Raw genomic sequence first — 24,554 nt, 5'->3', positions numbered from 1 at the left:
TGCATATGTTGCTGTCAATGCAAGACGACAATATCTACCAACTTTGCAAAGTTGAAACAAGTGCATTAGTGGTTTATAGTTGTGTCTACGCACACGCGCGGGAGAACAAATTGCCTCAAAAACTAAATATTATTGAACTCATCCAAATATTCAGCTAGTAACGACTGTATAAAATGGGGGAATTTTTCATTTTGTTCGTCCACAAATCTAAGCCCTTAAATTTCTTAATCTAAATAGCACAAACTTGCCTCCAAGAGCTATGTTAATTAATTGGATGCATAACAAAGTGAAAAACATAAAATGTATTTCAAGTGGGAAAGAAGAAAGAAAAGGTCAGAAGGTGATACATAAACTCTATATCGATTACCATACATTACCAGTAAAGAGTATTATAAGCATATCATAGTACAGCAGTGTCAACAATCAACACCTAAAGAATTTTGAGGTATCAAGTAAAAAATTACTCAGACTACAAAACACATGTAGGTAGCAACATTACTCTGTTGAATAAGAACTCCCCTTCCAGTCTGGTTCATGCTGAACACAAAAATAAAAAAGTTAGACGCAAAAATATTTGGTCCCAAACTTTGTCATACTGAAACATTACAAATATTAGAATTTAGCCAAATTTAGAGACAAGGGCATAACAACAGATGTGCTCACACAGATTAGAGCTGGGTTGCTTGCCGGCCAATCAGTTAAAGCTTTGGCTCGTGCTAGATTTTGAACAAAAGTAGCTGGGACATTTGTTAGAGAAAAGCTTGCTTACATTTTACTCTCGCTCCAGTAATGATCGGGCTACATATTTCAGTTGGCATGTTATCCTTGCTTCCAAAATTTACGTATTGGACAGCTTGTTTTATTGTAAAATGTGGGGCGATGTGGTATTTGTCTTGTCCAATTTCTTGTTTTATTAATACTACATAAGATTGAACTCGGCTTGAATTTTGAGCTCGTCGAGCCCAAGCTCAAGTAATTCGATATTGTGCCATCTTGAGCTCCGCATTCGCTACTCCATTGAAATGTAAACTTTAACAAAATTACAGTGTGCAGAAACTGCTTACACAAACGCTCAACCCTCTGGCTCTTACATAGACTCGAAATGAAATATAAAGCCAAAAAAAGGAAGAAATATCAAGCTGAATAATCCTGGAGTCATTACCATAGTCTGCTAGTTCTAACTTCTAACCATATTTTGAATCAAATAATATGTCTTCAATGAGTCAAATTTGAAATCAAAATTTGGATTTTTATATCAGAAAACTCAGAAAACAAAAGACAAGTTACCTTCACCGGCATCTTCAAACTCATCTTCCTCCTCACCATCACTGAATCCATACCTCTCGTTCAAGAACTCGACAGCCCCTTTAGTAAGAACCAGAGTCTCAGCATCCAAAATGTCGAACAAATTCAGGGTCCTAGGCGTCAGTATTTTCAAGGTCCCAATATTTCTACTCGACAATTTCACATTGTCCGAAAGTTGCATCATTAAAAACAAAGACTTCTTCTTGGGGTCAAGACCCAGTCTCTTCAGCATTTCGACAAACGCCTTCGTTTGGGGCTTCTCGAATTTATCGTCAAAATCCTCAACTACGACGGTACTTTCACATGCGCTGGAAATGGCTGTGGAGATGGCCAATCTCTTTTCCTTCTTGTTGATCTTGACGGACCAGTCTTTGGGTTTAGGACCAAAAATAACACCACCACCAGGGCGGAGGGGAGTGCGGATAGACCCACGGCGAGCGCGGCCAGTTTTCTTCTGAGGATAAGGTTTAACGCCGCCACCTCGAACCTCGGCTCGAGTGAGGGTGGAGGCGGTTCCTCGACGGCTGTTGGTGAGGTCAGTGGTGAGGCCACGGTGGACGACTGCACGAGCCGTATCTGGAGGGGCGGATTTCAAGTTGAGGCTGGCTAAGCCGACCTGGGATCCTTCGAAAGAGAGGACAGGAAGAGTGGCCAGCTGAGCACGGGCGGCGGTCGCCCGGAGTCTGAGGCTGGATTCGGCTTTGAGGAAATGGAGCTTCGTGGAACAGGTGTTGGAAGTGTGCAAGAAAATTGAGGAAGAGAAGAAGGAGATTGGTGAAGGTGATGCTGCCATTTTCATCTGCTTCGGTATCTTATCCTTTGGAAGGGGATCACAGGTATACTGTCACAAACCCAAATTTTTTTACCAGCGGAAGTATTTGTCTGGCAAATAAATTTTTAACTTTTTGTAAAGTATTTTATATATAAATATGAGTAACCTTTAGTTGACATAATAACACAAAATACACTGTATACAACACATTAAATATATAAAAAAAATTCTCTTTCTGATAATTTTTAAAGAATCGGTAGTTATTTTTTAGAGTTTAAAATATACACATATTGGAAATATTTTAATAATAACAAAAACATTGTTCATGCGCTTTGTTCGTGAGTTGTAGATAGAGAATCAGATATCTTGTTTATCTTTTATTTCTACTAAAAAATGCACACAATTTAATATTTTTACACAATAAACTCTAAGAGTACTGGTGTTAGAACCATATTGACAAATCAGAGAAGAAAAATAAATTTTCATCATTTTTTTGTTTGCCTATAAAACAAAAGAAACCCAATTCAAGATTTTTTGTCACTCGTAAATGAAAATAGGAAACAAAGAAGGCAAATGCGGCAGAAAGATCCCAACGGTAGCACGAGAACCAGTGTTCTAAAAAACGCACTTAAGCTTTGCTTAAGCGTGTTTAAGCTTGAAATTTGACAAAAACGCTCAATTTCGGAGAAAAGTAGTTAAACTGAAGTTTGACCGAATTAAGCGTAATTAATGCGTTTATTTAAGTGTTATTAAGCACAATTAATCGCATATATTTAATTTTAAATTTTTTTATTTTAAAGGTATGTTTTTTTATTTTAAAATAATAAATCAGGTTTATAATTTAGATGTTTATTTTTAAAGTTTAATTATGATTAAACATGTCTGATAATGATTTGTCAAATATTTAGCATTTTCTAACGTGGTCTAGTTGAAAAAACAAATATAGATGACAATTTTGAGATTTTTATGCTTTTATAAATATGAGAATTAATGAATCAGACTTAAATTTATCATATTTATGTATTAATTTATCTATTTATTGGTTTGAGATAATTACAATTACAATAAAAATAAAAAACGCTTTTTCACGCTTAAGCATGTTCTAATCTCGCTTAAGCTTGAAAAATTTGGAGCTCGACATCCGTGCTTCAATGTGTTTCACGCTTTTTAGAACCTTGATGAGAACATGGTATGTCAAAGGTGGTGACGAATCACATATATTTGTGAGTTGTGATAGAGGTATTTTCTAAAAGTAAAAAACTATTTTTTTTATAAAAAAAAAGGCGTGTGAAAAGAAAAAAAATTTGATGAAAACTTTAGTGAAAATATTATAAATCTAATTTATAGGAATTCAAAAGACGTAGAACTGTTGATTGTAAATTATAATCTTTTAAAAAATATTATGCTAAAATTAGTTCGAAAATTTAAAAATAAACACTCAACATATTTTTTGTCTTGACAATAAATTACAAAAATCTATAAAACATGAAAATATATAAAAGTTGATGAAAACGCTAAAACTAGAATAACATGATGAAAATTGCAAGAATCTAGAAAGAAAATGTGAAATAAGCTTGAAACCGAAATTTTGCAGAGCGTTTGAAATTTGTTTGTGCAACATGTGTTAAGTTGCGTCCTATTGATTCGTTTTTCCTTCTCTTATCCGACTGAGACGTTGAGCCTTAGCTTAACTTGATCGACACCCAATTCAAATTCAATAAGCGACTTTCATATTATTAAATGGACCTATTTAGTGGGTTTGTTATATTCATAAGCTAACTATTGGGTCATACATAATTTAAGAACAAACAAATGATCTCGCATTGACTCATTGGATCAAAATGCCTCTACGGCTTTACATATCCATTCTTCTCTAACCCATTCTCATTTTAAGAACAAATAAATGGTCTTGCAGACATTGACTCATTGGATCAAAATGCCCATGCGTATCCATTCTTCTCTGACCCATTCTCATTTTTCACAGTCAACTCTCTTCACAGGAAATTAAAAAGTTCCTTTCTCCTACAAGTAATCCTCAATTTAAAAGTTTCTTTACTTCCGCTTTCCTCACCTAATTCTTTTCCTACAAAATATCATGACAGAATCCTACTATTTCCAAATCCCAAATTCCTAACTTTAAAGCTCAAATTTCAGAATCTTCTCTAGCATTTTGCTCATCCTCCTAGTTCTCATTCCCTGTAGGCAACCACCACAACACGCCGTCATCCACGTTACGTGAAATCCTTAATAAAAATATGTTTTATATGCTCAAAATTAATCGCAAGTGCACGATGTCAAGAAATAGTATAATGTACCGGAGTACGAGTATCGTTTAACTGAAGACTATGTTTGACAATTATTATTTTCAGTTATTAGATCTTTAGCAACGAAAAGTGATTGATTGTTTTATTACTACTATAATCCAATAAACATGCAAATAAAAATATTCAAAATCGAGTAATGAAATATAATATCTAAAATGGTTGAGTAAAATTCAGTAAGAAATGAATTTGTTGGGAATTTACGTTCACCTACCCCTCGTTAATTAATTAATTCGTTCGAAATTAATTTTATACTTCCGACATGATTTCCTAGTCAATTGAACACACTCTCTCAAGCTATGCCAAACTAATTCTACTCAATGAAGTAATTAAATGTCTTTAATTATTTATCAAGAGTGAATTGCATTTCGATCTGTGAAATCCCCTAGTTTTCGACCCTAAGGACTATGACTATCGGCGCGTATCCAATTTCATATATCTATGCAAATTGTAGATCCACGGATTATACTACTCGTTCTATCACAAGTTATTCTCTCGAACTCACTCGCAATATAAAGATGCTGTTAAAGTGAGCTACGCTCTAACAACACGGTAAACACAATAGTATAATCAAGAATAAATCAGAAATCGAGGTGTAAATTAATTATATCAAAGTTTTGGGGTAGGATCCCCTTAAGTCCCAACAAATAATAAAGTTTAGCTACTAGAATTCATGATTGAAATCAACAAAATTAAGTTCAAGTGACAAAAACTAAATAAGAAATACTAGAAGTGACGAAAAACACGAAAAGTGATGCCCGGAAATCTTCAAATCTTCAATCCAAGCGCCAGAGGCTCTCCAAAACTTCTGGTGGCTGAATAATGGAGTCTGAATAATCCCTAATTCGTGCCTCCCTCCTTTCTATATCTTTCCTTCTCCAAAATAAGGTAAAAGATCGGACAAGAAATCTTGCCAAAATTAGGTGGCGCTCGGGCGGTAGAAAAGTACCGCTCGAGCGCCACACTCTCTGTAATTTCTTCCTTGTGGATCACTTCTCGCGCTCGAGCGGTAGAATTTCACCGCCCGAGCGCCACATCTTCTGTCTGTCTCTTCAGCAACTCGCTTCTCGCGCCCGAGCGGTAGAAAATTACCGCTCGGGCGCCAACCTTTCTGTATACAATCTTGTGGCTTAGCACTTGGCTCCGAGTTCCGTTTTTCCGGCCATTTTTCCTTCAAATTCGTCACATCCAAGTGAGACACGATCACATGCAAATGTTTACTATAAAATGAACAAAATGTAAACGAAATGTACGCATGCACAATGCAAACACACACAAACTAATGTAATAAAGCACGTAAAAATCACACATATCAACCCCCTCATACTAACCTTTTGCTTGCCCTCAAGTAAAATAGGTTATAGACCACAATCAAAACACGAAACAAACACAAAAGGGAGGGTACTGAAACAACTAAAATGATGGTGAAGTAGCGAACCGGTATCTCCTGCCTCAGCGGGTGTTTGAACCACATCCAGTTAGTCAAATCACAACATATATTACTGCCCCTTCAAAACATTGCACATCATTTGTTCTTTTCCAACAGAGTGTGGTTGTGTGTGTCGTGGATTTTTCTAGCTTGTGTTTCAGACAGTTTTATTCGCAAATCATGTGGGTTGCCAAATAGACAAGTCAACGCAAGTTTCGCTCTACTGAGTTCTGTTTCTATTTGGGACCGACCAGTAAACACATAAAGTGGTAGAATTTCATGGTCAAACATCAGAAGGCATGGGGTCAATAGTTATAACTGTTCAACTGGCTTAGGGAGATTGGGAGTACGTAGATCATTTTCACTATGCCCTTGTCAGAAATTTTCTCTGACATTCCTCAACGCCTTACATCTCCTTCTTTTTAGCCTTTTGGATAGGATTTCTGTAGCACCCGTAAATCAGTAGACGTTTAAGCCGTGCATAATTCTAGATTTCTAAATTTAATTGACTTCATTGCATAATTATTTTAAATCCATTTATTTGAAGTTAATTATTCATTATTTCAGTTCAGTAGTTTGATTTTTAGCATTTCATGTTATTTCAGTGAGGCCGGACCGGAGTCGGAGTTTTGAGGATAGAATTTAAGATTCGAGAAATAATTCCAGAAGTTAATTTAGCTAGCAAGTAAGTTCATTTAAGCTAGTAAGAGAGGTTTGAGGATTTAATTTAATTATTTGAGGTGATTAAGAAATGAGCTCATTTAAGTTATTTAATTAAGGGGTTAGCTCACTAAATTATTTAAAGGATTAGTAAGGCTTTCAAGGATTATTAGTTGACTAGATAACCATCACTTCCCACTCATTTTATTAGCATAATTTCGGCCCCTTAGTTGCTAGGCAACTCAATTGCCAACTCATCAACCTTTTGACCATTTCTTTGCATGTAAGTTGTAGGATAATTCAAGGATTTTTGGGAGCAAAATTTAATTAATTAATGGACATATCCTAGACTAGAAAACAAGCTAAAAATCGGCCACTACCTCCTAGAAGCATCCACCAACTCATTTGATATCAAACCATAATTCAAAATTCAAATTTGGGAAGACTTGGTCTTGATATGATCCTATTATTGTGCACCCTTCTCCTCACCTTCATAACCATCACTCCCCCTCCCTCACCACCGAAATACCTCATCATTCAGATCCATTTTCAGTGTAGAAAAATCGTGAGTCTTAGCTAGAGGGAAGGCAAGAAAAATCGAGAGCAAGAAAGGTAGACAAGAAGCGCTCCATCTCCTCCGTGCCGCGTCGTCGTCGTTTCGTTCGTTTTCTTTCGAAACGAAACCAGGCATGTCTAGATTCTTTCTAAACCTCAATCAAGTCATATTATCATTTATTTTTCAGTACATGATCATGTTTATTCAAGCAAAAATCGAGATCCATGTCAAAACTTTTGAAAACAACACATGCAGAATTTTTGATATTTCTTGGCAAGCTTCACGTTTTTCTTGGTTTGTGAGTTTCAGGTAATTGGTTCGACTCCAGGCTCCCAAGGCGGCTTATATACATGTAGTAGGATGCATTGGGACCATGTTGGTCCATTCAAACCAGCCCCATGCTTGCTGAAAATTCAGAATGACAGCAAGTTCCCATAGGCGCAGATTTGTGTTTCGAAATTTCAGTTTTGTGTCAAGGGTTGTGGATCTGATCTTGGCTGCCCCAAACGCCTATAGCCATGGTTGGATCACTCCCCTAGCAAGTCTAAGACATGACTAAGTTGCCCTTTTGGTGGCTTGGTCCATGGCCCCTCGGTTTTTAATCAAAACATCAAAACAGCCCCTTTCCCCATTCGGCTTCTTCCTTTGTTCAGCATATGGTTTCGGTTTGTGTTTGCTTGGTGTGGATCTTGGTTGGCCTATGGCCCTTAGCCACGGTTCATATCATGCTCCTAGATGTCTAGATCGTGCCATGGTCAATCAAATGGCCACTGGAATGACGCAAGACATCGATCTAAGCAAAACACTACACACGCATGCACGTTGGCTCTCGGTTAGACCCTTCGGTTGAGTTTTGGTATGATGCGGATTGTGGCTGGCCTAGGGCCCTTAGCCATGGTTCAAATCATTCCTTGGGATGTTGGTAAGAGTCTCTGGTCGGTGGTTCACGCCCCTAATGGCCGATAGTCTCGAAACCAACGCAAGTCTTGTAGTTGCGCAGCTGCTGGAAATTACAGCAAGTTGCTGTGTCGTTTAGAAGGCTCGTTTGAGTTCTTGGTTGGCTTTTAGCCCATGGCCTTGGACTGGACAGTGCCTCATTGAGTTGGGAAGGTCATGTTTTTGACCGTTTGTCATTCGGATCATTTTCGAGGTCGTACGAGAATTTACGGTGCAATGTGCCAAATTGACTCTCGAAAGAGCGTTTCGTGTTTTGGCCTCCATTCCACCTAGATTTCGACCCTATCATTTTAGGAGCATTATTCTATGATTTTTCAGCGTATTTTAATCATGACTATACGTCGGTTTGGTGTCGGTTCAGGTTGGCTCGGAGTCATGATTAAATGCGAAGCCATTAGGCGTCATAGTCGCATCTTTTGAATGTAACTTGCATAGTTGGTCAAGTTTAAGCTATTGCATATCTTTCATGGCACAGTTAGGTTGCAGCGAGCCTGGGGACGATCCAATCCAATCCAGTTGGTAAAATTACAAGAATTTTCATTACGCCAGTTAATTATTTTACGTGCATTAAATAGAAAATGATTATTTTTGAGATTTATGCGATATGGCTTGTGGTTCATTCACTATGTGGGAGTGTTATTTTATACGGTCGCCAGTGACCGATCAGTTCAGTATGGTACCACCCGGTCGCCAGTGACCGGCCAGCTCAGTTCAGTTTCAGCCTCCCCGGTAGCCAGTTACCGATCAGTTCAGCTTAGTGCAGTGGCCACAGGCGTAAAACATAATCTCGACAGAAAATTTTATCAGTTATTTCAGTACAGGCTCCAAGGAGCAAACAATTTTACTGTGATTATCAGTTCAGTTATGCACGTATTATAATTGCTCAGTACAGATTATTTTCAGCATGCCTCAGGACATGATATTTTATCCCATGCATATTTTAAATTCAGATTTTTACTCGTTACCTGCGATATATGCATGCTGAGTCTTTAGGCTCACTAGACTTGATTGTTGTAGGTACTGATGAGGCCAGGGCCGAGGGCGGGGACCAGTGAGCCAGCTTGGGTCGGCAGTAGTGGCACCCGAGGACCTCAGTGCAGCAGTTGTTATTTTATTCCGCAAACAATTTTTATCAGTCGTTGGATAATTTTTAAATTGTTATTGTTGGCAAAACTTTATTTTCTTCCGCTGCTATTATTTTAAACATTGAACTTGATTCCCCAGTGATTTTATGAATGAGGCCATTTAAGTTCTTTTAAAAAGAAAAATTTTTAATTTTCCGCAAATTTTCAAGAAAGGAGTTTTAGGCCCTTTACAGTTGGTATCAGAGCGGTGGTTCTGTATAGGGTTTCACTACTACTGACCGCGAGAAGCTCACGAAGCCACGTCTTCGGTCTGTAAGTTTTTCAGTTCAGCATTTTGTTCAGCATTTCAGTTAAAGCATGAATTATTTTGTCAGCATGCTTCCAGATTTTCAGTACTTCAGTGTTCATTTAAAATAAATTATGGAATTATGCATGTTAGTTACGTATGGGTTATGTTGGAACAGTATGCCCTCTAGACGCATTTTAGAGCGCAACAGAGAGGAGGAGCCTCGCCGAGAGGACAGGGAGGAACGTAGACCGGAGGGAGACCTACCACCTCCTCCACCGCCCCCACCGGACATGAGTGCCCAGATGTTAGCTGGGATGGCACAGTTCTTCGCACAGTTTGCGGGGGGCAATGCCGCAGCCGTAGCCGCAGCCGCAGCCAGGCCGACAGGGCCCGAGGCTGTTTATGAGCGATTCATGAAGATGCGCCCGAAGGAATTCTCTGGGACATCTGACCCCATGGTTGCCGAGGGATGGATCAAATCCCTCGAGGTTATCTTCGAGTTCATGGAGCTGGGAGACGCAGACCGAGTCCGGTGTGCCATCTACCTGTTCACTGGAGACGCTCGCTTATGGTGGGAAGGAGCTTCGGTAGCCCTGACCTTGGCTACACTTTCTTGGACCCGCTTTACGGAGGTTTTCTACTCCAAGTATTTTGCTGAGGAGGTTCGCACCAGGCTGACCACCGAGTTCATGAGTCTGAGACAGGGGGATATGACGGTTACGGAGTTTATCCGTAAGTTCGAGAGGGGCTGTCACTTTGTGCCCCTGATCGCGAATGATGCCAGAGCCAAGCTGATGCACTTCCTGGTGGGTTTACGGCCGATCTTGCGCCGGGATGTTAGGGTATCTGACCCTGCTACTTATGAGATTGCCGTCTCCAAGGCCTTAGCCGCAGAGCAGGATCTGCGGGATATCGAGAGGGATCGCCAGGGCAAGCGCCCAGTCCAGGCACCGCACCGCCCTCCTCCTCATCAGCATCAGCAGCAGAATAAGAGGCCTTTTCATGGACCGCCCAGGAACCGAGGCCAGCAGCAGCAGCAGCAGCAGCGGGGACGCCCAGCCCCGAGGACTCAGGAGCACCCAGTTTGTCCTAGGTGCTCACGTCGCCATCCTGGAGCATGTATGGCTGGCTCAGGAAAGTGTTTTAAGTGTGGCAGTCCAGACCACATGTTGCTGCAGTGCCCTCAGAGGAATCTGCCTACCCAAGGCAGAGTTTTTGCTCTCCATGCCGCGGAAACCAACCCGGAGACTATGTTGTTGACAGGTACCTTTAAACTTTAAGTTATTCTTCGAATTTCAGCATTTTGGGAATCGGGATTTAGATTTTTGAACTTAGAACTGTTATAGGATTGCATGCTCTACTCAGATTTATTTCAGAGGAATTAAGCTAGAGGAACCTTGACCTTTGCATGTCTATAAGTTTAGATCTTGTAGTGGGATTCAACTTAGAGCTCCGCTCTTTCAGGGAGAATTTTTATATCTGGTTCCGCTACCAAGGCCTTGATAGATTCAGGGGCCACTCACTCGTTTATTTCGGAGGTCTTTGCAAACTTTCTCAAGATCCAGACCATTGGGCTAGATACAGCCTTTTCAGTAGTGTTGCCGTCAGGCGAGGAGATGGCAGCCACCAATGTTATCCGAGATATAGACCTTGAGCTGCACGGTAATCTTGTTTATGCTGATCTGATTGTGCTACCGATGCCGGAATTTGACATCATCCTAGGGATGGACTGGCTATTGAAGAACAGAGTGTTGATAGACTTCCAAAGGAGATCTGTTCTTGTCCGACCGCCTGGAATGGAGCAGTTCTTATTTGAGCCGGACATGTACTTTCCTTTACCGCGCATTATTCCTTATGTTCAGGCTAGGAAACTCATGCATAGAGGGTGTCGGGCATTTCTAGCGACTTTTTTATCTGTCCCCGAGGAACCCAGCCAGTCAGCCTCAGATGTTCCGATTGTCAGAGATTTCTTAGACGTTTTTCCCGAAGACGTCTCTGGTATGCCACCCGAGAGAGAGGTGGAGTTTTCCATTGAGCTTATGCCAGGTACGGCTCCGATATCCAAAGCGCCATACCGACTAGCACCGACAGAGATGGCAGAGCTTAAGAAGCAGATTCAGGAACTTCTCGACAAGGAGTTCATTCGCCCGAGCTTTTCTCCATGGGGCGCGCCGGTCTTATTTGTGAAAAAGAAGGATGGCTCGATGAGGCTTTGCATTGAATACAGGGAGTTGAACAGGGTTACAGTGAAGAATAAATACCCACTGCCGAGGATTGAGGATCTGTTTGACCAGTTGCAGGGAGCTTCGATTTTCTCCAAGATAGATCTGCGTTCCGGTTATCACCAGTTGAGAGTGAGAGATGCTGATGTCTCGAAGACAGCTTTCAGGACTCGTTATGGCCACTACGAGTTCCTAGTGATGCCGTTCGGTCTGACGAATGCGCCAGCGATCTTCATGGATCTAATGAATCGCGTATTCAGCCGTACCTCGACCAGTTTGTGATAGTGTTCATAGATGACATTCTCGTCTACTCCAAGAGTCGGGAGGAGCACAGCAGGCATCTGACCACAGTGTTGCAGACATTGCAGAAACATAAACTATTCGCAAAGTTCAGTAAGTGCGAATTCTGGTTAGAGAAGGTGGCGTTCTTGGGCCACATTGTTTCTAGCAGTGGCATTGAGGTAGACTCGGCGAAAGTTGCAGCAGTCAGAGATTGGGTTGTGCCTCAGAATGCATCAGAGATCCGCAGTTTTCTTGGGCTAGCAGGATATTACAGGAAGTTCATTCAGGGATTCTCATCCATTGCCGTTCCACTCACAGCACTGACCAAGAAAAATGTGAAGTTTGTGTGGAGCGAGGAGTGTCAGAAGAGCTTCGATACTTTGAAGCAAGCTCTTATCTCAGCACCAGTTTTGGCCGTGCCGTCAGGATCCGGTGAGTTTGTTCTGTATACCGATGCTTCGAAGCTTGGTTTAGGTGCAGTTTTGATGCAGCATGGGAGAGTGATAGCGTATGCTTCTCGACAGCTGAAAATCCACGAGAAGAATTACCCTACCCATGATCTGGAGTTAGCGTTTTGCTTTGAAGATTTGGAGGCACTATCTGTATGGAGAGAAGTGTCAGATCTTTACCGACCACAAAAGCCTCAAGTATTTCTTTACGCAGAAGGAGCTGAACATGCGTCAGAGGCGTTGGTTGGAGCTTGTGAAAGACTACGATTGTGACATTAGCTACCACCCGGGTAAAGCTAATGTAGTTGCGGATGCTTTGAGCAGGAAAGTCGCAGTGATGGCTCACTTGACGATTCAGAAACCTCTTCAGATTGAGATGCAGAAGTTCGATCTTGAGACTTATCCGCGAGGTAGAGTTCCTCGTTTATCTACCTTGACTATCCAGTCCTCTCTTATTGACCGTATTCGCAGTGGTCAGGCCACAGATGAGCAATTGGCACAGTGGAAGAAGAGAGATGAAGCCAAGGGCAGTGTTTTGTATACAGTCAGCGACGGTATTGTGAGATACCGAGATAGGATTTGGGTTCCTAGCAGTGATTCTATCCGAGCAGACATCTTATCAGAGGCCCATACGTCCCCGTACTCCATTCACCCTGGGAGTACGAAGATGTACAAAGATCTGCAGCTATTGTATTGGTGGCCAGGGATGAAGAAGGACATCAGGCGTTTTGTATCCGAGTGCCTGACTTGCCAGTTAGTGAAGGCCGAGCATCAGAGACCAGCAGGTTTGCTCAAGCCTCTTCCTATTCCCGAGTGGAAGTGGGAGAACATTACCATGGACTTTGTGACCGGATTGCCGAGGTCAGCCAGAGGATCGAATGCTATTTGGGTGATTGTAGATCGTCTTACCAAATCAGCGCACTTCTTGCCTATTAAGACAACTTTCACCATGATTCAGTATGCAGAGCTGTATATCCGAGAGATAGTACGACTCCATGGTATTCCAGTTTCGATCGTATCCGACAGAGATCCCAGATTCACTTCCTCATTTTGGAAGAGTTTGCATTCGATTTTGGGTACGAAGTTGTTGTTTAGCACAGCTTTCCATCCGCAGACGGATGGGCAGTCAGAGCGAGTTATTCAGATTTTGGAGGATCTTCTTCGCGCTTGCGTCATTGATTTCACTGGGAGTTGGGAGTCGAACTTACCATTGGTAGAGTTCACCTATAACAACAGTTTCCAGTCGTCTATAGGTATGGCTCCGTATGAAGCACTGTATGGCCGCAAGTGTAGATCTCCTGTTCATTGGGATGAAGTAGGAGAGAGAGCAGAGTTGGGTCCAGAGATTGTTCAGCAGGCAGCAGATGTAGTAGTCAAGATCCGTGATAGGATGAGGACTGCTCAGAGCCGACAGAAGAGTTATGCCGATCAGCGGAGGAGAGACTTAGAGTTTGCAGTGGGCGATCATGTCTTCGTGAAAGTGGCACCTATGAAGGGTGTCATGAGATTTGGCAAGAAAGGGAAGCTCAGTCCGAGATTCATTGGACCGTTTGAGATCCTTGACAGAGTTGGGACGCTTGCTTATCGTGTGGCTCTTTCGCCGAATCTGGCCAGAGTACACAATGTCTTTCACGTCTCCATGCTGAGGAAGTATATGGCAAATCCTTCGCATGTGCTGAATTTCGAGCCGTTGCAGCTTACTCCGAACTTATCTTATGAGGAGAGACCCGTGCAGATCCTAGACAGACAGGAGAAGAAACTTCGGAACAAGCTCGTTAAGCGAGTCAAAGTCAAATGGCTCAACCATTCAGAGGAGGAAGCTACGTGGGAGTCTGAGCCGGAGATGAGAAGTCGATACCCTGAGTTATTCGGTGAGTTCTAGTTTCGAGGACGAAATTTATTTTAAGGGGGGAAGGATTGTAGCACCCGTAAATCAGTGACGTTTAAGCCATGCATAATTCTAGATTTCTAAATTTAATTGACTTCATTGCATAATTATTTTAAATCCATTTATTTGAAGTTAATTATTCATTATTTCAGTTCAGTAGTTTGATTTTTAGCATTTCTGTTATTTCAGTGAGGCCGGACCGGAGTCGGAGTTTTGAGGTAGAATTTAAGATTCGAGAAATAATTCCAGAAGTTAATTTAGCTAGCAAGTAAGTTCATTTAAGCTAGTAAGGGAGGTTTGAGGATTTAATTTAATTATTTGAGGTGATTAAGAAATGAGCTCATTTAAGTTATTTAATTAAGGGGTTAGCTCACTAAATTATTTAAAGGATTAGTAAGGCTTTCAAGGATTATTAGTTGACTAGATAACCATCACTTCCCACTCATTTTATTAGCATAATTTCGGCCCCTTAGTTGCTAGGCAACTCAATTGCCAACTCATCAACCTTTTGACCATTTCTTTGCTTGTAAGTTGTAGGATAATTCAAGGATTTTTGGGAGCAAAATTTAATTAATTAATGGACATATCCTAGACTAGAAAACAAGCTAAAAATCGGCCACTACCTCCTAGAAGCATCCACCAACTCATTTGATATCAAACCATAATTCAAAATTCAAATTTGGGAAGACTTGGTCTTGATATGATCCTATTATTGTGCACCCTTCTCCTCACCTTCATAACCATCACTCCCCCTCCCTCACCACCGAAATACCTCATCATTCAGATCCATTTTCAGTGTAGAAAAATCGTGAGTCTTAGCTAGAGGGAAGGCAAGAAAAATCGAGAGCAAGAAAGGTAGACAAGAAGCGCTCCATCTCCTCCGTGCCGCGTCGTCGTCGTTTCGTTCGTTTTCTTTCGAAACGAAACCAGGCATGTCTAGATTCTTTCTAAACCTCAATCAAGTCATATTATCATTTATTTTTCAGTACATGATCATGTTTATTCAAGCAAAAATCGAGATCCATGTCAAAACTTTTGAAAACAACACATGCAGAATTTTTGATATTTCTTGGCAAGCTTCACGTTTTTCTTGGTTTGTGAGTTTCAGGTGATTGGTTCGACTCCAGGCTCCCAAGGCGGCTTATATACATGTAGTAGGATGCATTGGACCATGTTGGTCCATTCAAACCAGCCCCATGCTTGCTGGAAATTCAAAATGACAGCAAGTTCCCATAGGCGCAGATTTGTGTTTCGAAATTTCAGTTTTGTGTCAAGGGTTGTGGATCTGATCTTGGCTGCCCCAAGGGCCTATAGCCATGGTTGGATCACTCCCCTAGCAAGTCTAAGACGTGACTAAGTTGCCATTTTGGTGGCTTGGTCCATGGCCCCTCGGTTTTTAATCAAAACATCAAAACAGCCCCTTTCCCCATTCGGCTTCTTCCTTTGTTCAGCATATGGTTTCGGTTTGTGTTTGCTTGGTGTGGATCTTAGTTAGCCTATGGCCCTTAGCCACGGTTCATATCATGCTCCTAGATGTCTAGATCGTGTCATGGTCAATCAAATGGCCACTGGAATGATGCAAGACATCGATCTAAGAAAAGCACTACACACGCATGCACGTTGGCTCTCGGTTAGACCCTTCGGTTGAGTTTTGGTATGATGCGGATTGTGGCTGGCCTAGGGCCCTTAGCCATGGTTCAAATCGTTCCTTGGGATGTTGGTAAGAGTCTCTGGTTGGTGGTTCATGCCCCTAATGGCCGATAGTCTCGAAACCAACGCAAGTCTTGTAGTTGCGCTGCTGCTGGAAATTACAGCAAGTTGCTGTGTCGTTTAGAAGGCTCGTTTGAGTTCTTGGTTGGCTTTTAGCCCATGGCCTTGGACTGGACAGTGCCTCATTGAGTTGGGAAGGTCATGTTTTTGACCGTTTGTCATTCGGATCATTTTCGAGGTCGTACGAGAATTTACGGTGCAATGTGCCAAATTGACTCTCGAAAGAGCGTTTCGTGTTTTGGCCTCCATTCCACCTAGATTTCGACCCTATCATTTTAGGAGCATTATTTTATGATTTTTCAGCGTATTTTAATCATGACTATACGTCGGTTCGGTGTCGGTTCAGGTTGGCTCGGAGTCATGATTAAATGCGAAGCCATTAGGCGTCATAGTCGCATCTTTTGAATGTAACTTGCATAGTTGGTCAAGTTTAAGCTATTGCATATCTTTCATGGCACAGTTAGGTTGCAGCGAGCCTGGGGACGATCCAATCCAATCCAGTTGGTAAAATTACAAGAATTTTCATTACGCCAGTTAATTATTTTACGTGCATTAAATAGAAAATGATTATTTTTGAGATTTATGCGATATGGCTTGTGGTTCATTCACTATGTGGGAGTGTTATTTTATACGGTCGCCAGTGACCGATCAGTTCAGTATGGTACCACCCGGTCGCCAGTGACCGGCCAGCTCAGTTCAGTTTCAGCCTCCCCGGTAGCCAGTTACCGATCAGTTCAGCTTAGTGCAGTGGCCACAGGCGTAAAACATAATCTCGACAGAAAATTTTATCAGTTATTTCAGTACAGGCTCCAAGGAGCAAACATTTTTACTGTGATTATCAGTTCAGTTATGCACGTATTATAATTGCTCAGTACAGATTATTTTCAGCATGCCTCAGGACATGATATTTTATCCCATGCATATTTTAAATTCAGATTTTTACTCGTTACCTGCGATATATGCATGCTGAGTCTTTAGGCTCACTAGACTTGATTGTTGTAGGTACTGATGAGGCCAGGGCCGAGGGCGGGGACCAGTGAGCCAGCTTGGGTCGGCAGTAGTGGCACCCGAGGACCTCAGTGCAGCAGTTGTTATTTTATTCCGCAAACAATTTTTATCAGTCGTTGGATAATTTTTAAATTGTTATTGTTGGCAAAACTTTATTTTCTTCCGCTGCTATTATTTTAAACATTGAACTTGATTCCCCAGTGATTTTATGAATGAAGCCATTTAAGTTCTTTTAAAAAGAAAAATTTTTAATTTTCCGCAAATTTTCAAGAAAGGAGTTTTAGGCCCTTTACAATTTCATCCCTTTTCGGCTCCTCCACACCTTACATCCCCTTTATTATTCCAAATTTTTTTTTTTGGTGCATAGTTTTCTCATACGTACTCCCTAGGCTTTGGTATATATTTATTTATCTGGCCTAAGGATGAATTTTCAGGTCTTATGCACGATTGGAAGGAGGATGTTTGATACGTACTCTTGATTTGCTACTCGAATTCATGCTACTGGTTAGTCCCTCATGTCAACAGACATTCATTCAAGTTCAACTCGCATCTAATGTTTCTCCGGTTCCCCTCACAGATTGTTTTGAACTTAACTGTCATCGACACCACTATCAAAATCCACTATGTGTGCATAACCAAAATTCAATATACTTGGGGATTCACACATAGTGATCAGACTAAATAACATGCAGTTCATTCATCCCACAATCATCATCGGCTACCAATTTACTAGTTTCACCATCACTGACACTCATGCAAGACAAATACGAACGCAAACAAATAAGAAGACGTACGACGACCCCCTCATACTAGACGTGTGCAATGTCCCCATTGTACAAAAGACTCAAAACACAGAAATGCAAACACAAATGCAGACTCATAAACATGAAAGCTAAAAACATGTTAGACTGAAACAACGATAAGAAAGAAAACAGAAAGCGGTAAAGAAATAAAAGTGCAAAGAATGGGAAACAGTAAACTCCCCTGGTCAAGACTCGTCGTCGTCGTGCTCAGGTGGTGGCACTCCGGAAGCGTCCCCCTGCTGCTGGTAGTCGTACTGAAAATGGAACGGGGGAGGGGGTGGCATAGTTGGTGGGAAGGTGCCTGGGTCAATGCCCCCAGTGTATGAGCAAAGTGCGCATCATGGAGTCCATTTGAGCTGCATGGTCAATGAGGTACGAGTTGATCTGATTTTGATGCGTCATGAAGGCGAGGGTTTCATCGATTTTTTCATTTTGGGGTCGCCTCCGGGGTTGTGATGGTAGACGTGGGACGACAGTGCTGGATCCACCGGCTTCCTCCGCCCGAGTGGGGAAATCTGTCCCGTCGCTTCGCCCTTTTTCGTTGTTCATCCTCCTGACAAATTGGCTTCATCGGTTGAAGCCACTCCTCGTCGTCTCGGAAATGTACCCCAGCCCGTGCAGACAGTTCGGATATGATCGTCGGAAAGAACCAGGCCAATGTGGCTGTTGTGAGCACTCAACATGATCTGAGAAGTTATTAGTTTGCCCACATTGATATCGTATCCTTGGGTCAAGGCGAAAAGTAGCACCGCACGTTTCTTTTGCACCTCGCTCTTGTGCGAGACTGACATCATCCGTCAGGCCACAAACAAATACCACAGGGCAACTTCAGCTTTCAAGTATTTATCATCAAAACAGCTTGGTGCTCCGCCCAACGGTTTCCACATCGCACCCGGGTGGCAAAGAGTCTCGATAATCAAGTTGTAGTTGGGATCAACCACCAACGCCTGGAAATTAAAGTCATCGACCTCGGCCGTTTCTAAGAGAGCGTTAATCGTGGCAGAATCAAACGGCACAAACCATCCTCTAACAAATGCCTTACTATCAGTTCGTTCAACGGCATTAGCGTAGAATTCCCTAACCACAGACACCACAGCCGCCTTAGGTTGCTCGCTAAATTTTTCCCATCCTCTTCTTTCCAACTCCACAAGAGGTGGCATGCATCTATCCTCAAAGGTACGACGAAATCCCCTCTCAGGAATGGGGTTTCTGTGAATCTTTGCATGATCATATCTATTCCGAGCCGCCTCACTTACAAAGCGTGTTCTATCAAATGAAGAAGAGGAAGAGGAAGAACCGGGGTTACCTCTTTGTTTCTTGGGAGCCATGGTGGTTGAAGATGGAGATGGTGACCGGAGCTTGTAGAGGGAAAAATTGCCTGATTTGCAAGGAGGAGTGCACCCACGTACCCAAGTCTTGATCTTAAGAGAAGTTTCCTGCAAGAAATTTGAGAGGGGCGAAAGAGAGAGTGAGGGATTTGAAGAATTTTCGTGCAGAATGAAAGAGGGGAAAGGGGTTTTCGCTTTTTAACGCAGTCGCGCTCGAGCGGTAGAAAACTACCGCTCGAGTGCCAGCCTCTCTGGAGTTTTCATCCCGAGGCAAGCGTTCGCGCTCGGGCGGATATAAAATTACCGCTCGAGCGCCAGCCTTTCTGGCCAAAATCGTTTAAAATTTTTATTTTATTTTTTTATTATTATTTTTTTTAAATTAAATGAAAACTGAAACAACAGCAAAGGAAAATAAGTAAATTGACACGAAAGAAAAATTAAGTCAAATGCAAGAGAAGGTTAAGAAAAGTAAGTTCTCAATTTACAGTCGAGAGCTAGACTGTCGGCCGGTCTCAGTTCGAATTGTCTTGGAATCGGGTGATTCCAAGTTGTGGCTCAACGGTGCCACCCATGTAGTGCTTCAGGCGCTGGGCATTGACCGTAAATGTCCCATCCTTTCCATCTTTCAATTCTACAGCTCCCGATGGGTATACTTTCGAAATCACGAATAGACCGGACCATCGTGACTTCAGTTTTCCTGGAAACAGTCTCAACCGGGAGTTATAGAGCAGGACATTTTCTCCTATTTGGAATTCCCTTTCGATGATTCGCCTGTCATGAGCCCTCTTTGTCTTTTCTTTGTAGGACAGTGCGAGATCATATGCCAGATTTCAGAATTCCTCCAACTGATCTAGTTGAAGCAAATGTCATTCACCTGAATCAGTAAAGTTAAAGTTTAGTGCTTTTGTTGCCCAATATGCCCGATGCTCTAACTCTACAGGTAAGTGACATGCTTTACCAAACAATAATCTGTACGGTGTTGTGCCTATAGGTGTTTTGAAAGCAGTCCTATATGCCCAAAGAGCATCATCTAACCTCATCGACCAATCCTTCCTACTGACACCCACCACTTTTTCTAGAATTCGCTTGATTTCTTGATTAGACACCTCAACTTGACCACTTGTCTGGGGTGATAAGGGGTAGAGATCTTATGTGTGACACCGTACTTGCTCAAGAGTTTTTCAAATCGTTTGTTGCAAAAATGAGTGCCACCATCACTGATGATAGCTCGTGGTGTTCCGAATCTGTTAAAAATATTTTTCTTTAAAAATTTTAAGACCACCTGAGCATCATTAGTGGCGAATGCTTCTGCCTCTACCCACTTAGACACATAGTCAACCGCAACCAAAATATATTTTTTCGTGAACGAACTGGGAAACGGTCTCATGAAATCTATTCCCCATACATCAAAAACCTCACACTCAAGAATATTATTCAATGGCATTTCGTGACGGTTAGAAATGTTACCTGTCCATTGGCATCTATCACATGCGAGCACATAAGAATGAGCATCTTTAAAAAGGGATGGCCAATAAAAACCACATTCAAGTACCTTAGACGCCGTCCTTGTTGGTCCAAAATGACCACCTACCTCTCGGTCATGACAGTGATTGAGAATTTGACCGAACTCTTCCTCTGCAACACACCTTCTTATCATGGCATCTGCACAAATTTTGAACAAAAACGGTTCCTCCCAAAAATAATATTTCACGTCCGAAAAAAATTTCTTTCTTTGGTGAAAAGTTAAATTTGGGGGAGGTGAGCCTGTAACAAGGAAATTTGCAAAATTTGCATACCATGGACAATTTTTCACCTCAAACAGTTGCTCATCATGAAACCAATCATTAATAGCACCATTCACACAATCATCACTGACGAATTCTAACCTAGACAAGTGATCCGCAACCACATTCTCAACACCTTTCTTATCTTTGATTTCTAAGTCAAACTCTTGTAAAAGTAAGATCCACCGAAGTAAGCGTGGTTTTGCATCTTTTTTAGCAAACAAATATTTTAGTGCAGAGTGGTTTGTGTAAATAATGACTTTTGACAAAACAAGATATGCATGAAATTTGTCAAGCGCAAATACTACTGCAAGTAATTCCTTTTCAGTTGTTGCATAATTCAATTGAGCCTCATCTAAGGTCTTACTTGCGTAGTAAATTGTATGAAATACCTTGTTTTGTTGCTGGCCAAGCACAGCTCCCACCGCAGTGTCACTGGCATCGTACATGATCTCGAAAGGTAGATCCCAATCTGGTGCCACCAAGACAGGAGCTGTCACCAAGCGCTCCTTCAAATCCTCGTATGCCTGTAAACAGTCAGAATGAAATCAAAAGGCACATCTTTCATAAGTAGGGAAGATAGAGGTTTTGCAATTTTAGAAAAATCTTTGATAAAACGCCGATAAAAGCCGGCGTGGCCTTGAAAACTTCTAACTCCCTTTACTGAGGCTGGTGGTGGTAGGTTCTTTATTACTTCAATTTTAGCTTTGTCCACCTCAATTCCTTTTTCCGAAACCTTGTGCCCTAAAACAATTCCCTCTTGTACCATGAAATGACACTTTTCCCAATTGAGCACAAAGTTCGTCTCCTCGCATCTTCTCAACACGGATCTCAAATTCTGCAAACACTCATCAAACGTTGCACCAAAGATAGAAAAATCATCCATAAATATTTCAAGAAATGTTTCAATCATATCATGGAATATAGCAGTCATACAGCGCTAAAATGTAGCAGGTGCATTACAAAGACCAAAAGGCATACAGCGAAAAACAAAAGTGCCATAAGGGCAAGTGAAAGTGGTTTTCTCTTGGTCCTCAAGTGCAATAGTGATTTGATTATACCCCGAATACCCATCTAGAAAACAATAAAATTCATGCCCCGCTAATCTCTCCAACATTTGATCAATAAAGGGAAGGGGGAAATGGTCCTTACGGGTGGCATCATTCGGTTTCCTATAGTCAATGCACACTCTCCACCCCGTAACAGTTCTTGTGGGAATAAGTTCATTCTTTTCATTGGTGATCACCGTAATCCCTCATTTCTTAGGCACACATTGAACCGGACTTACCCACGCACTATCGGAAATGGGGTAGATAATACCTGAATCGAGAAGCTTAATAGTTTTCAGCCTTCACTACCTCTTGCATCTTTGGATTTAGTCGTTTTTGAGGTTGCACGAGAGGTGAGTACTTTTCTTCCATCAAGATTTTATGCATGCATATCGATGGACTGATTCCCTTTATGTCTGCCACCTTCCAGGCGAATGCTCTTTTGTGCTCCTTGGGAACTTGCAACAATTTTTCCTCCTTAGCATCTGTCAAAGCAGCAGAAATAATGACAGACAAAGTGTTATTCTTACCTAGAAATATGTACTTCAGGTGTGGAGGTAAGGGTTTGAGTTCAAGCGTCGGAGGTTCCTCAATGCTTGACTTTGGAGGGGTCAAATCACTGCGCTCTCCCAGATGTTCCAGTTTCATCCTCATCGGCCTTCTCCATGGAGGGTTGGCATTGAAGTATGCTACTATTTCAGCTTTTTCTTCATCCAAGTCGTCATCCTCCAATTCAGTTGTGAGGGTGGCTTCCAAAGGGCCCCCAAGAGCATCCTGCACATAGTCAGAAATGAGAGCATCAACAGCATCAATTCTATAACAACTATCAGAGTGCAGTGTGTGCTTTAGTGCATTAAAAACATCAAAAGTGATCTCTTCCTCGCCCACTCTTAATCTCAACTTCCCTTCTTGAACATCAATCAGGGCCTTGCCAGTCGCAAGGAATGGTCTCCCAAGAATCAAGGGCATTTCTATGTCTTCCTCCATGTCAATTACCACAAAATCCACAGGGAAAATAAATTTGTTCACTTTCACTAGTACATCCTCAATCAATCCGCGGGGGTACTTGACGGATCTGTCAGCTAGTTGTAAGGACATCCGCATCGGCTTAGGTTCTCCCAATCCAAGTTTCCTAAACACAGAAAGAGGCATCAGGTTAATACTTGCACCAAGATCACATAATGCTTTATGAAAAACAAAATCTCTAATCGTGCAAGGAATAGAGAAACTCTCTGGATCCTTAAGTTTCGGTGGGATCTTGTTTTGTACCAAAGCAGAACAATTTTCAGTAAGACTCACTGTCATATGATCCTCCAACTTCCTCTTATTCGCTAATATATCTTTCAAAAACTTAGCATAACTAGGCATTTGCATCAAGGCATCGGCAAAAGGAATATTGATATGCAATTTTTTGAATATCTCAAGAAACTTACCGAATTGTGCATCTAGTCTTGCTTTTTTCAGTGCTGCAGGAAAAAGGTGGGGGAATAAAAATTTTAGGTTGTGCAGTGGGTGATGGTGTAGAATTAGAGGACTTACCTTTGGATGTTTCAGGGTGTTCATCCGATTTTTAAGTTCTCTCTTTTTCTCTTGACTCTTAAACTTTTCCACTCCTCAACTCGATGGCCTTCACTTGCTCTTTTGGATTTGTGTCTGTGTTACTTGGCAAGGTGCCCGGCTCTCTGTTTTTGATCATTTTTTCCAACTGCCCAATTTGATTCTCAAGCCCCTTTATCGATGCATCCTGATTCTGTAGTCTAGTCTCGGTAGACGAGATGAACTTAGACATCATCTGCTCCAAATTGGACTTCTCTTCTCTAGGAGGATCGGACCTGTACATCGGTTGTTTCCCGTATGATTGTCCTCCTTGTGGTTTATTCTGGCTGTTTTGACCACCCCAGGAGAAGTTTGGGTGTTGCCTCCACCCCGGATTGTATGTGTTCGAATACGGGTCATTCCTTGGGCGGTTTTGGACCCCTACTTGATTTATTGGTGCCCCTTCTTGCACCTAAAATGGATTGTCATCTTGACAGTCCTTCGCATAGTGTTCCCCTCCACACTTGTCACAGAATATCTCTTGAAGACGCATCGCCGTGCCACCCACATTCAAGCTGTCTAGTTTCCTGTTTAAAGCATCAAGTTGTGCAGTAATAGCAGAAAAATCAGTTACCTGGTGAACTCCTGTACTCTTCCGCTGGTTGTTTCTTTCAGATTGAGGGTGATAGCTGCTAGCAGCCATCTCTTCTAACAATTCATATCCTTCCTCCGCGGTTTTTCTCAACAGGTTTCCACAAGCAGCAGCATCTATCATAGTACGGTTAGGAGTAAGCAAAGCATAATAAAATGTTTGAACGACTAACCTAAGTGGTAACTCGTGATGTGGGAATCTTCGTAGTAGATCCTTGAAGCGTTCCCATGCCTCATATAAAGATTCCTGATCGAATTGAGCAAATGTTGTAATGTCTGCCCGCAGCTTCATGGTCTTGGAGGGAGGGAAGTATTTGATGAGAAATGCTTTCGCCATGTCCTCCCATGTAGCGATCGAACCTACAGGCAAACAATTTAACCACACTTTAGCTTTATCACGTAAGGAGAAA

The 24,554-nt window shown here is 41.8% G+C and overlaps 1 protein-coding gene and 1 non-coding gene across 2 annotated transcripts; one reads left to right on the top strand and one right to left on the bottom strand.

Annotated features, from left to right (window-relative positions):
- Nucleotides 1-341: 341 nt before the first annotated feature.
- Nucleotides 342-2,179, bottom strand: LOC142531241 (large ribosomal subunit protein uL4c). Its single transcript, XM_075637338.1, has 2 exons — nucleotides 1,288-2,179; nucleotides 342-537 (listed from the first exon to the last, which is right to left on the bottom strand). Exons 1-2 carry the CDS (start codon nucleotides 2,102-2,104, stop codon nucleotides 533-535), a joined length of 822 nt encoding a protein of 273 aa, XP_075493453.1. The 5' UTR covers nucleotides 2,105-2,179; the 3' UTR covers nucleotides 342-532.
- Nucleotides 2,180-24,326: 22,147 nt separating this feature from the next.
- On the top strand, nucleotides 24,327-24,432 carry LOC142538115 (small nucleolar RNA R71). Its single transcript, XR_012818655.1, has one exon. It is a non-coding gene; the product is annotated as a small nucleolar RNA R71 (small nucleolar RNA).
- The last annotated feature ends 122 nt before the right edge of the window (nucleotides 24,433-24,554 follow it).

The sequence above is a fragment of the Primulina tabacum genome, chromosome 2 (genome assembly GCF_025594145.1).
Source record: "Primulina tabacum isolate GXHZ01 chromosome 2, ASM2559414v2, whole genome shotgun sequence".
NCBI classification, from domain to species: domain Eukaryota; kingdom Viridiplantae; phylum Streptophyta; class Magnoliopsida; order Lamiales; family Gesneriaceae; genus Primulina; species Primulina tabacum.
The sequence above is the reverse complement of the archived record's forward strand: the minus strand, read 5'-3'. Positions and strand labels throughout refer to the sequence as shown.

Coding starts and splice junctions, on each gene's coding strand:
- LOC142531241 (XM_075637338.1), bottom strand. CDS start 2,104: ATGAAAATGGCAGCATCACCTTCACCAATCTCCTTCTTCTCTTCCTCA.